Source organism: Homarus americanus, unplaced genomic scaffold (assembly GCF_018991925.1).
Source record: "Homarus americanus isolate GMGI-L3 unplaced genomic scaffold, GMGI_Hamer_2.0 scaffold11151, whole genome shotgun sequence".
In the NCBI taxonomy this organism is placed as follows: domain Eukaryota; kingdom Metazoa; phylum Arthropoda; class Malacostraca; order Decapoda; family Nephropidae; genus Homarus; species Homarus americanus.
In genome coordinates this window covers 294,548-308,442 of record NW_024737446.1, presented here as the reverse complement: position 1 = coordinate 308,442, position 13,895 = coordinate 294,548, and the positions used below count along the sequence as shown (strand labels likewise).

The 13,895-nt window shown below is 45.8% G+C and overlaps 1 protein-coding gene across 1 annotated transcript; it reads right to left on the bottom strand.

Moving 5' to 3' along the window:
- Window positions 1–8,452: 8,452 nt before the first annotated feature.
- LOC121873445 lies at window positions 8,453–13,482 on the bottom strand. The gene is made up of 4 exons (XM_042377032.1): window positions 12,927–13,482; window positions 12,341–12,517; window positions 11,804–11,922; window positions 8,453–8,895 (listed from the first exon to the last, which is right to left on the bottom strand). Exons 1-4 carry the CDS (start codon window positions 12,964–12,966, stop codon window positions 8,722–8,724), a joined length of 510 nt encoding a protein of 169 aa, XP_042232966.1. The 5' UTR covers window positions 12,967–13,482; the 3' UTR covers window positions 8,453–8,721.
- Window positions 13,483–13,895: the final 413 nt, after the last annotated feature.

Genomic DNA, 13,895 nt, shown 5'->3' with positions numbered 1-13,895 from the left:
GTGTGAGGTGAGAGGGTGGAAGTGTGTGTGTGAGCTGAGAGGTATAATTGGGTTATCAAATATTTCACCCCCAAGTGCAGCTCTTTCCTGAAACTGAAGAAGATTTTGAGGACTACAGCAATCTCTCTCTCTCTCTCTCTCTCTCTCTCTCTCTCTCTCTCTCTCTCTCTCTCTCTCTCTCTCTCTCATATCTCTATCTCACGTTCTCAAATCATAAAATACCTCCACCGGTGTAGATAAAGAGCTTGTACACTACACTACACTACACTACACTACACTACACTACACTATCGTATCTGGTAACGTGGGTGGTAGTGGCGGCGGCTTTCCCTTCACAACATTATACCGGAAGAAATACTGCAATAACTGCTGACATACGAGAGATATTATGTTGAGATAAAAGAGAGAGAGAGAGAGAGAGAGAGAGAGAGAGAGAGAGGAAGTAGAGAGAGAGAGAGAGAGAGATGAGGAAGTAGAGAGAGAGAGAGAGAGAGAGAAAGAGAGTAAGCGTGGGTGGCTGCTGTGTAGTGCGCTTGCTCTACCAACTGGGAAGGAAATACCCACCACCACCACACACCCTCTCACCAACCCCTCCCGACTTGGCCCCCTGAGCTACTGATGAAGGGAGAGAGAGGGATAAGGCGGTAGAGAGAGGGATAAGGAGGTAGAGAGAGGGATAAGGAGGTAGAGAGAGGGATAAGGCGGTAGAGAGAGGGATAAGGAGGTAGAGAGAGGGATAAGGAGGTAGAGAGAGGGATGAGGAGGTAGAGAGAGGGATAAGGAGATAGAGAGAGGGATGAGGAGGTAGAGAGAGGGATACGGAGGTAGAGAGAGGGATGAGGAGGTAGAGAGAGGGATGAGGAGGTAGAGAGAGGGATACGGAGGTAGAGAGAGAGAGAGAGAGAGAGAGAGAGAGAGAGAGCCTACTCTACCTGTACTATTCATTAATTTCTCATTTATTGTTCGTTAGTTCTTTAAGCGTTTTCTGTTGCTGGTAAATTCTCTTCTTGCATCTTCGTGTGTGTGTGTGTGTGTGTGTGTGTGTGGTTGTTATGGTTACAGACACAGGTTAGTCGATCTCTGTGTTTGGAGGTTAGTGGAAGGGTAGGAAGGTGACATGACTCCTAGGGAGGGGTAGGTAGGTAGGGAGGCGACATGGCTCGTGGGAGGTAGGGGCAGGGAGATAGGTAGGTAGGGTGATGGTCTGTAAATTACGCCTGAATGACGTTGCAGACATGAGACAGCCACTGGTATTCCGCCTTCCTGTTCCTTCTGCCTCGATCACCTGATAATGTGGTGATGTGATCTGGTCGTCTGCCTTGTAATGTGTGATGGGAGGAGATGGTGGCGGCCGGAGGTGGTGACGAGTATTCCCACAACACGGGTTATGTCTACTGACTGTGGGGTGCGTGGGAGGGTGGAGTAGGAGGGGGTATTGTTGGAGGAGGATGGAGAGTGGGAAGGGGCGTTGGAGGGTGGAGTAGGAGGGGGTATTGTTGGAGGAGGATGGAGAATGGGAAGGGGCGTTGGAGGGTGGAGTAGTATCGTTGGAGGGGGAAACTTTTGTATATTAAATAAATTCTCGCTTCAGGGCCCGACCATCCTCGCATACAACACCCCCCCTCCCTCCCCTCCCTCCCCCCTCCGCCCCCCCTCCCCCACCACCCAGGTTGTATAAGTTGTACAATAATTTATCTGGACAGGTTCCGTAAGCACACAACCTCACTGGTCTATGGGAGGTCGTGGGATTTTTGTGGTTTTTATGAGACAGTGAACGAGATGGTAACTGGTGAAGGGAATACAGGTGGTGGTGATGGTGGTGTGGTGGTGTGTGGTGTGTGGTGTTGGTGGTGATGGTGGTGTGTGGTGGTGGTTGTAGGGCTCATGTTTTATGTATGGTGATGGTGGTGTGTGGTGGTGATGGTGGTGTGGTGGTGTGTGGTGTTGGTGGTGTGGTGTTGGTGGTGATGGTGGTGTGTGGTGGTGTGTGTGGAGGTGGTGTTGGTGGTGTGTGGTGTTGGTGGTGTGGTGATGGTGGTGTTGGTGGTGTGGTGATGTGGTGGTGTGGTGGTGTTGGTGGTGTGTGGTGTGTGGTGATGGTGGTGTTGGTGGTGTGGTGATGGTGGTGTGGTGGTGTTGGTGGTGTGGTTGGTGTGTGGTGGTGGTGGTGGTGGTGATGTGGTGGTGGTGGTGTGGTGGGGTGTTGGTGTGGGGTGTGGTGAGTGGTGGTGTGGTGTTGGTGTGTGGTGGTGTTGGTGGTGTGGTGTTGGTGTGTGGTGGTGGTGGTGTGGTGTTGTGGTGGTGATGGTGGGTGTGTGGTGTGGTGGTGATGGTTGGTTGTGTGGTGGTGGTGGTGTGTGTTGGTGTTGGTGGTGGTGGTGGTGTGTGTTGGTGTTGGTGGTGATGGTGGTTTGTGGTGGTGGTGGTGGTGATGGTGGTGTGTGGTAGTGATGGGCCTTGTTGCCCACGACACTGTATTACAATCATGTATCGTTCACTGTTGCTGCTGATCTCAATCCTAACCTAACCCCACCTCGCTTGATGGCCCGCCACTGGCCGCCACACTGGCCCGCCTCACTGCACTCGCCCACCACACTGGCCCGCCTCCTGCACTGGCCCGCCACACTGGCTCGCCTCACCACACTCGCCCACCACACTGGCCCACTCACTACCTGGCCCACCCACACTGGCTCGCCTCTGCCTCGCCTCACTGCCTCCCGCCCACCCCACACTGCCCTTACTCACTACACTGGCCCGCCCACACTGGCCCGCCTCACTACACTGGCCCGCCTCACTACACTCGCCCACCCACAACACTGCCCCACCTATACTGCATCAGACTTCCTACGATACAATCTCTACAATCTAGCTGGTCATCTCATCTCCCAGAGTGTACAGTCATCCCCGGGCGGTCCTCACAGTTGATACAATCATCCTCCCTCCCTCCCTCCCTGGAACTCATCTGCCAAGCGAAAATCAACCTTGTCGTTTCCTCTCCCATGACCCTCTATACTCCACTCTTTGTCTACTGCAGTAAGGTCTCTTGACACTGCTGGGGAGACTTGAGGCAGCAGTGTGTGTGTGTGTGTGTGTGTGTGTGTGTGTGTGTGTGTATCCCTTGACACCTAATTGGCAGGGAGATCAGGTTAGGTTAGGTTAGTGGTCTTGGTGAGGCCTCGATTCTCACTCCTTCCCTCATTACAGCGTACCAAGAGCCCACCACGGTGTGCTATAGCCATTAACCTGTATAACGATTCGCCCCTCCCCATGGACACTTCTCCCCTCCCCCATGGACCTTCCCCCTCCCCATGGGCACTTCCCCCCTCCCCCCCATGGACACTTCTCCCCCTCCCCATGGGCACTTCCCCCCCCCCTCCCCCCATGGACACTTCTCCCTCCCCATGGACACTTCTCCTCCCATGGACACTTCTCCCCCCATGGACACTTCTCCTCCCCCATGGGACATACTCCCCTCCCCCATGGGCGCCCCCCCTCCCCCCATGGACCCTTCTCCCTCCCCATGGGCCTTCTCCCTCCCCCCATGGTTACTTCTCCCCTCCCCCATGGGCACTTCCCCCTCCCCCATGGACACTTCTCCCCTCCCCCATGGACACTTCTCCCTCCCCCATGGACACTTCTCCCTCCCCCATGGGCCTTCTCCCCTCCCCCCCATGGACCTTCTCCCCTCCCCATGGTACTTCCTCCCCCTCCTCCCCATGGACACTTCTCCCTCCCCATGGACACTTCCCCCTCCCCCATGGACACTTCTCCCCCTCCCCCCCCATGGGCACTTCTCCCCCCTCCCCCCATGGACACTTCTCCCCTCCCCCATGGGCACTTCTCCCCTCCCCCATGGACACTTCTCCCCTCCCCATGGACACTTCTCCCCTCCCCATGGGCACCACTCCTCCAGTCTCCGTAGCTTTCCTACTGGATTCTGAGATGCTGTTGTGGTTCGTCTTCTATACATTATGCAGAAGGGGTAGTGCCGGATATACTCCCTCCTGAAGGTGCCGGATATACTCCCTCCTGAAGGTGCCGGATATACTCCCTCCTGAACCTAGACATGCAGCCTCAGCGTCTGGGCTGTTGTCATCAAGTGTTGCTTTGTTGGCACCTGAAGTGTTATCAGCTAGAGGTGGTTGATCACTCATGTAGTATACCAAACCTTCAGCTTCTGTCATGATAACATTTACTTTCTATGAACTATTTTATCAACAGTACCAAACCCAACCCAACCGTAAATTGTTAATCCTTATCTTTCATTTTAATCTTGGAAATGTGTTCGGTGTAATTTAAAAACATCCTTCATCCTGACTGGCCGCCACATAACCAATTACTCCAATTAAGGGAGAGACTTTACGGTGTTCGCCTCTTGGAACTGTGTATAAACTGTCTATGTATATACTGTACATAAATCTTGCTGTCTTTCTATGCTCTGAATGTTTGGGTTTTCAGTTTGTTCAAAAAGTTTCATAACCTAACCTAACCTAATCTAACCTAGATATTTGGGGTTTGTGGGTTTTGTAGGTTTTGTGGGTATGTGGCTGTGCGAGTTGTGGGTGTGTGGATTCTGGTTTTGTGGATGTTCAGGGTTTCTGCGTTTGAGGCAGATCGTTTAGGGACAAATTGTAGATGACGAGGGCGGCCAATGAGCGTCCTTGGGGGAGCCATCAAACTCATGAGGATATGTATGTAGGTCTTGACACTTTAAACACGTGATAAAACACTCATTATCACACCATTTACGACCTTATCAACACCAGAGAGTTGAGGCTATTACCGAGGAACCGTAAGTTGGTGTAGTGTGTTGGGACAAAAATAAATGAAACTTGTATTTCTGTGGAGGTCGTGGTTCTCTGGCAGCTTCACCGCCCCTTGGATCGATGGTACCGGGTGAGGGAGAGAGAGGGAGGTGAGGGAGAGAGAGAGGCAGGGTGAGGGAGGAGGAGAGAGGTGATGAGGATGAGAGAGGGATGAGGGAGAGAGAGAGAGAGGGTGAGGGAGAGAGAGATGGGGGTGGGGTAAGGGAGAGAGAGAGAGAGGGAGAGAGAGAGAGAGAAAGACAGGGTTTAGGGAGGAGAAAGAGAGAGGTGGTGAGGATGAGGAGTGAGGGAGAGAGAGAGAGAGAGAGAGAGAGATATTGGATAAGGGACTGCAGTATTAGGAACTGCATGAGAGACTAGAGTATGAGGGACTGGAGTATCAGGGCCAAAAGAAGATAAATGTTAAATGGTTCCAACCTCAATGTTTTGCCACAGTATCACACGACAGCTGTGGGACCTGACCAATGACACACTAAGGGAACAAAGCTTACTAACCTAACCTAACTGTGGGCTGCGTAATATATACATTAGATTCACCACATTGTTGGACACTTCCGGACGGTTGCCAGTACAGTACGGCTCCGGTACCATAACACACACACACACACACACACACACACACACACCTCAGATAATATTTACACAGTGCTGGAAACATTTCTTGAAAATATTCCTCAAAATCCTATTACTAGGAAAAAATATATATAATAGTATAGAAGTATTAACAATCCCCCATTCTTTAAAACTACTTAATGAAAATATAAAGTAGCTGGTCTGAATTATACTCAAGGAGAAAAAGTATAAAGTAGTTTTGTTAATACAGTAGTAATGGTGAGGGAGGAGACGCCACAGTGTGTGTTAAGGAAGACGTTACTGTAAAACTTGGCAGGTCAAGATCACCTTACTCGGCAGTGGTCACCTCGGAGCCTCTATTGGTGCTGATGAACCTGTGTGTTTGTGTGTGTGTGTGTGTGTGTGTGTGTGTGTGTGTGTGTGTGTGTGGCAGCAACTGTTGTGTCAGTTATCGGAAATCTGAGTTTATATTGTCCTTTAGTTTAGTATCGCGTGAAGGCTCTGTCAATAACACACACACACACACACACACACACACACACACACACACACACACACACACACACACACACACACTTTTATTGCGGCCATGAGTGAGTGCCGATGTCTGGAATTCGTTTATTGAACCTTCAGTCTGCAGTTGACGATGAACGATGTTGCTTATGAGTGAAAATGGACATTGTTTTACTTGTGTTTTATGAAGAGAAAGTTTACCTGGAAAATATCTAATATATCTGGGTATTTTATTATTGTTGAAAAAGTCAATTGTTTTTTATCATTGTTTGGCAAAGACTTTATTTATTACGGTTTAATACACACACACACACACACGTCCAATTAACTCTTAAAAAAGCCTAAAAAACATGACCTTTTTATTATACTAATAGCTATATATCTGCCTCCTTATCAACACAACTGTGACTCACCCATAAACTAGTGAACAGTTTATATTTCATCATAACATCTTAGTTCCTGTATAATGAGACTCAACTACTGTACTTTGTTATGTGTTGTGTTGTGTTGATATAATGTGTGAGGTAATGTTCTCCACTCTAGTTGTGATCAAGATTAATTACACTGAAGGTATTATATAATCATTGTAGCATCATAGGAAAGGTTAAAGGACAGTTAAGAAATATCCAACTTGCTTGTGACCATAATCAAACATATCAGTGGTTTGTGGTGGTAAGAGAAACACAAGTTGAAGTTGGAGTTTATTAAGCAACGTTTGGATCCTTGGTCTTGTTCACACAGACTGTCAGACACACACACAGGAACACACGTTTTAATATCAGGTTAATTCTCCCGGGCGCCTCCATATGGCTTCTGATTGGCTGGCTCTTGGTTCCGTCTCCCACACCGACGTCACCATTAACCTTCTCGCTGTTTTTGAAGACATAGGAATACTTCTCGATGATTGGTCGTCTGGTTTGTTGTTGTTATTATTTGCTGCTTGTACTGCCCTCCTCATGTACTGCCCTCCTCATGTACTGCCCTCCTCATGTACTGCCCTCCTCATGTACTGCCCTCCTCATGTACTGCCCTCCTCATGTACTGCCCTCCTCATGTGCCTCCTCATGCTGCCTCTCATGTACTGCCCTCCTCATGTACTGCCCTCCTCATGTACTACCCCTCTCTGTACTGCCCCTCTCATGTACTGCCTCTCATGTACCCTCTCATGTACTAGCCTCCTCATGTACCCTCCCCATGCGCCCCTCCTCTGCCCTTACCCTCATGTACTACCCTCCTCATGTACTACCCCTCTTGTACCCTCCTCATGTACCCCTCCTCATATACTACCCCTCTCATTACCCTCTCATGTCTGCCCTCCTCATGTACTGCCCTCCTCATGTACTGCCCTCCTCATGTACTGCCCTCCTCATGTACTGCCCTCCTCATGTACTGCCCTCCTCATGTACTGCCCTCCTCATGTACTGCCCTCCTCAAGTGTCTGATCTAGAGCTTCATTACCAGAAATAAATAAACAAAAGTTTTCATAATTACGACAATAATTGAGCTAGCGTGCAGACCCCTCACTCGGGCGAGGCCACAATAAGCATCTAACCAAGAATAAATTAGTGTTTTATTTTCACCGTTGATTCAGTAGCACCAGCGAACGAGAAGAGCAACAGTTCCCAATAACCACTCGTTATATCCCTGGCTTCTCACACCAGTTGCTCTGTTTTTAACGATGTTACCCTCAAGGACGAGGTCGGTAGTGGCCCTCCAGACTAGTTTCTCGATGGATACACGACATTCCAGTAAGAGGTGGCCCTTGATGAAGAGCCGACGGTGGGCGCTAAACCCTACTGAACGGGAGACAACTTGCTTGTTATTTACTGTATTCTGTACTGTGACCTCTGACATGAACTCCTTCACGACCTGTGGTAGAGAGAGAGAGAGAGAGAGAGAGAGAGAGAGAGAGAGCATCCATTAATTGTTACTTTGGTAAATTTTTCTTCTGTAGTAAATAATTCTTAAATCTTTATTTTTTGTCTTTTACAGAAAACTGAAAAATATTTACACGTTTACATTTAGTCACTGAATGAGAAACGTCTATAACTACATCAGCCAGAGGATTATAGATTGACATATATCAATGTGGTATATTGGACATTATAGCTGATGATTGTGGTAAAGGGAGGAGTAATTAATGATTATTGTGATCTTAATAATTATGAAAGATCTTGTAATATTCCTTATCTCACTGTACTGTACATTGGCTCCTGGTATAACACACACACATACACACACACACACACACACACACAAAACCCTTCTATCACCACACAACCTCAACCCTCTACAGTAACCAACCCAAACAAACTGTAACAACCTACCGGAGTGTGGTTGACGTAGAAGGATATTCTGGGTGTGGGTGTTGCTGGTGGCGACTCACAGTGACCCGCCACCCACTCCCCCTCACTCACCACCCCAGCTGTCCCCCTCAACACTGGGGAGCCTGACAGAGGGGCTGTAGGGAGAGAGAGAGACGGAGACAGACAGGCAGAAAGAGACAGAGAGAGACAGACAGATATAGAGAGAGACGGATAAACAGACATACAGAGATAAAGAGAGACAGACAGACATAGAGGGAGACGGCTAAACAGACAGAGAAAACCTCTCAATAAGTTAATGGAAATAATGAGCTTTACTGCCAAGAGCCTTTTCAGAGAGACATCACCTGTGTTGTCGGCATCAATGGCTCGTAATGAACATAATCTGCTGCTTGAAGGAAAGGTTATTGACTAGGGGATTATTTTCAAAGTGGTGGTTGTTGTTGTTGGTATTGTTGTTGTTATAGTTGTTAGCCAAAATAAACCTAACCTAACCTAACCAAACGTCCCCTAACCTTACCCACAACATGTAGAGTGATGGAAGCATTAGCGGTGAGGAAGGTTGGCGGCGCCTCTGTCGTCACCTCACACGTGTACACTCCAGCGGCCTCCTGACCCACCTCCAGCAGCCACACTTGCTCTGGCTCACCTTCTGGTCCCTGTACACGATGACCACATTAACACTATAAAATGGTGTGGTTTGTGACGGTGTTTGGAACTGATGTTAAATATTTATACTGTATGTGTGTATGTGTGTATGTATGTATGTTTGTATGTATGTATGTATGTATGTACTGTATGTATGTATGTTTGACGGTGTTTGGAACTGATGAAAAATGGTATATGTGTATGTATGTATGTCTGTCTGTTATATCTTTTTTTTTATTTTAATATAATACTAGCAGAAACGCAGCCCTCTTGGCGGCTCATTCGCTAGACCACGGTAGGGCGCCACCCTTCGGGAGGCTCCACATTGTCTCACTGTTCAATCCCCAAAACTTCTTCTTCCATCAATAGTTCATTAACGGTGTAAGTAAGTTCCACCATGTTTTTCACTACAACGGTACAGCAAAGTATATTTTTTTAGCATTAACTGTTATTATTTGTTGTCTAATCATCACTACATATAACACCATCTATCATCACTACATATAACACCATCCATCATCACTACATATAACACCACCCATCATCACTACATATAACACCATCCATCATCACTACATATAACACCATCCATCATCACACATATACATATAACACCACCATCATCAACATATAACTTCATCCATCATCACTACATATAACACCATCCATCATCACTACATATAACACCATCCATCATCACTACATATAACACCATCCATCATCACTACATATATAACATCATCAATCATCACTAAATATAACACCATCCATCGTCACTACATATACCACCATCCCTCATCACTACATATAACACCATCCATCATCACTATATATAACACCATCCATCATAACTATATATAACACCTCCATCATCACTATATATAACATCATCCATCATCACTACATATAACACCATCCATCATCACTACATATAACACCATCCATCATCACTATATATAACACCATCCATCATCACTACATATAACCATCCATCATCACTACATATAACACCATCCATCATCACTACATATAACACCATCCATCATCACTACATATAACACCATCCATCACCATCATCACTACCATAACACCATCCATCATCATACATATATCATCACATATCCATCATCACCACCATCCATCATCACTACATATAACACATCCATCATCACTACATATAACACCATCCATCATCACTCATAACACCACATCATCACTACATATAACACCATCCATCATCACTACATATAACACCATCCATCATCACTACATATAACACCATCCATCATCACTACATATTTCACCACCCATCATCACTACATATAACACCATCCATCATCACTACATATAACACCATCCATCATCACCACATATAACACCATCCATCATCACTACATATAACACCATCCATCATCACTACATATAACACCATCCATCATCACTACATATAACACCATCATCACTACATATAACACCACCCATCATCACTACATAACACCATCCATCATCACTACATATAACACCATCCACCATATCATCACCATCATCACTACATATAACACCATCCATCATCACTACATATAACACCATCCATCATCACTACATATAACACCATCCATCATCACTACATATAACACCACCCATCATCACTACATATAACACCACCCATCATCACTACATATAACACCACCCATCATCACTACGGATCGGTAAAGTAGTTTCCGAGATTCTCGTGCGGACACACACACAGACAGACAGACTTATTTGTTTTATATAGATAGATCACCCGAAGAATCTCCACCCCGGCTTATTTTACCTGAAGATTAACCATATTATTATTATTATTATTATTATTATTATTATTATTATTATTATTATTATTATTGTTATTGTTATTATTATTATTATTATTATTATTATTATTATTAGTCTCATTATTATTGTTATTATTATTATTATTATTATTCTCATTATTAATATTACTATTATTATGAACGTTTATATTTTATTGGGTCTTAGTAGCAAAACCCAAGTTGTCTTATCCATTTATTCAGGAACAACTAAGACCATTCCAGAGTGTAGATCAACCGTAACTTATCACTGTAACTATGAGTGTTAAGAGAAGGACGGAGGCTATGTAAAGAGACCTGCTTAAAGACGTCCTTCCTATGTGAGTCGTTGAGGGAGAGTCAGGCCCCAGGGCGTCAGTGCCCCGATCGCCCGACCCTTTCTACGCTGACCTAAGCTGTCTCTGGCCACACCTTATAAGGAAGGGTGCCGACCAGATGCCATCAAGATGACTCATCATAGCCAGTGGAAAGTTACAGGGGGTGATTATGTATATAAATCAATATGTAATTACCCATTTATATAATCATTCTGTTTATGAAACAGGGGCCATTACATTATTATCATTATTATTTTTATGAATGTAAACATAATTCAGGTTAAGTAGAATGTCAATATATACTTGTTGATAACTTTCTCATTAATACTGTTGACCTTGACACAGTCACGTCGTCCCCAGTCTCTCTCTCTCTCTCTCTCTCTCCTGTCATTACTCCCTTCCCAGTCTCCCTCACAACACAACTCTCCCTCACAACACACAACTCTCCCTCACAACACCCCCCCCTTCTTTATCTCCCTCTCCCTAGCGTCACCTCCACTAATCACTCCTCGGCGACGATAAAGGCAAAAACCACCCATTAGTAGGGCCTGACCTGCCTGGCCCCGCCCACCTCATAAATAATCAAGAGAGAGCCACACCCAGCAGCCCGAGGCTGTACCGCACACGTCATCGCCGCCGCTAACCTAACCTAACCGCGCCGCTCACGGATTCATGCATTGTTCTCACACTCATTGAGAAAATTATTATTATGAAATTACCTAACCTAACCTAACCTAACCTGCCAGACTCACCAGCTGTGCTTGGACCCCCTGTATTGGGAACCAGGCCAGAGGTCGGGTGGTGACGTTACTTATTGGGTCCAGCACCAGTACATCCTCCCCGTCAACCATGGTTCCGTTCTGCTGCTCGCCTGGTGGTGTGGGAGGGTGAGGTTAGGTTAGGTTAGGTCAAGTTATAACCTAACCTGACCTATTTCAGTTAATCACTAACAAAGAAATAATTGTTGTAAATTAATTATAGTGGAATATCTATTTAATGGACTAAATTGAGATGAAAGTTTGTTATATCGAGGGAATTTTAGATGTGAACCCTCTATTTAACGGACCAAATAAATAAAGTCCGTTATATCTAGGGTCTGTTAGACGCAAAACCTCTATTTAACGTACTAAATAAATAAAGTCCGTTATATCTAGTCTTAGATACAAAACCTCTATTTAACGGACAAAATAAATAAAGCTCGTTATATCTAGGGTCTGTTAGATACGAAACCTCTAATTAACGGACTAAAATAAAGTCCGTTATATGTACGGTGTGTTATAACGACTGACTGTAGTGGACTGTGTAGCGGAGGAGGACTGAACCATCGTGCCACCAGAGGACAGAGTAGAGAGCGTCGCCTTCCAGATCAAACCTGCAGGTGAGGCTGACGTTACCGCCCTCCACCACGTATCTGGGTCCTTCTAGAGCCTTCATCCTCACGCCCACACTCACGCCCATCACACACCCTGTCACACAACAGGGAGAGATAGAGAGGTGTGGGAAGAGACAGTGACACGTGTTGTGGAGTATTAAAAGGATATATTAATAACATCAGTATAAATTATCAAGTTTTTACATGTATGATAAAACATCTGGGGCTTTAACTATATAATTATGAACATATAATAAGGGGAAATAAACGAGAGAGAGAAGGAGGGGAGGGATAGGGAGATTGATGGATAGAAGGAGGGAAGGGTAGAGAGATTGATGGATAGGAGGAGGGAAGGGTAGAGAGATTGATGGATAGGAGGAGGGAAGGGTAGAGAGATTGATGGATAGAAGGAGGGAAGGGTAGAGAGATTGATGGATAGAAGGAGGGGAGGGTAGAGAGATTGATGGATAGAGAGAGATAGGATGAATTAAGCTCTGACTCACCGATGATTAAGTGAACTAGAACAGAGGCCACAACCATCATCCCCAGCAGCTGTTGACGGTCACTGCCCGTCACTCTGCCACTGTTGACGACACTCACACTTCCCCAGCAGCTGTTGACGGTCACTAACCCGTCACTCCACCACTGTTGACGACACTCACACTTCCCCAGCAGCTGTTGACGGTCACTAACCCGTCACTCTGCCACTGTTGACGACACTCACACTGTCATAATGTCACAAACGCCCAACAATGTGTCTTAGACGTTATCACCCATAGATTTGCTTTTATTTTAAGTCACTTTTGTTTTATATAACTTTACTGAAAACTATTGTTGGGGAAATATAGTTCACCTGAACGTCTTACTAGGCGACGCATTTACTTCCATCACTTTAGCAATGTTATTTCTTTTGACTATTTAATGTATATACGACTTGTTCCTCTGTTAGGTTAGGTTAGGTAGGGGCTGGTGCAATGGTCAGCATGCTCGCCTCGCAAGAAAGTGAATCCGGGTTTGATCCCCGGCAGCGTGAAACTATGGGCAAGTTTCTTTACGCCATTTGCCTCTGTCTACCCAGCAGTAATTGGGTCATGCAACTCGTTAGCTCAGGGTGTGGTTGTGGTGTTGGCGACAGTTTCTACACCTTAAACAAATTCACGCCTAGGTGGCCCTTAGGTCGGCCTTACACGAGGGGCAACCATTATTATATTATAATGAAGACTAACAAGTGCAGGTCATTATCCCACACCGGCCCCTCCCCTAACCTGTGGTCCCTCACTAGTGGTCGCCACACACACACACACACACACACACACACACACACACACACACACACACTGTAAACTATAATAATTTGTATGTTCAATTCATATTCCTTTTTCTTTCAGTAATGAAATCTTTTGTTCAACGACCCACCCACCCCACGTCTGTGTATGCATTAAGTAATTTTTGCCCAATGTATATTTTCAGCC

Bases quoted from the DNA above. Each gene is read 5' to 3' on its own strand.
- LOC121873445 (XM_042377032.1), bottom strand. From the start codon at position 12,966: ATGATGGTTGTGGCCTCTGTTCTAGTTCACTTAATCATCG. The intron at 11,923-12,340 runs GTCAGTCGTTAT...CCACACCACCAG, and splicing joins CCGCTACACAGTCCACTACA to GCGAGCAGCAGAACGGAACC. The intron at 8,896-11,803 runs GTGAGTCTGGCA...CATCGTGTACAG, and splicing joins AGGGGGTCCAAGCACAGCTG to GGACCAGAAGGTGAGCCAGA.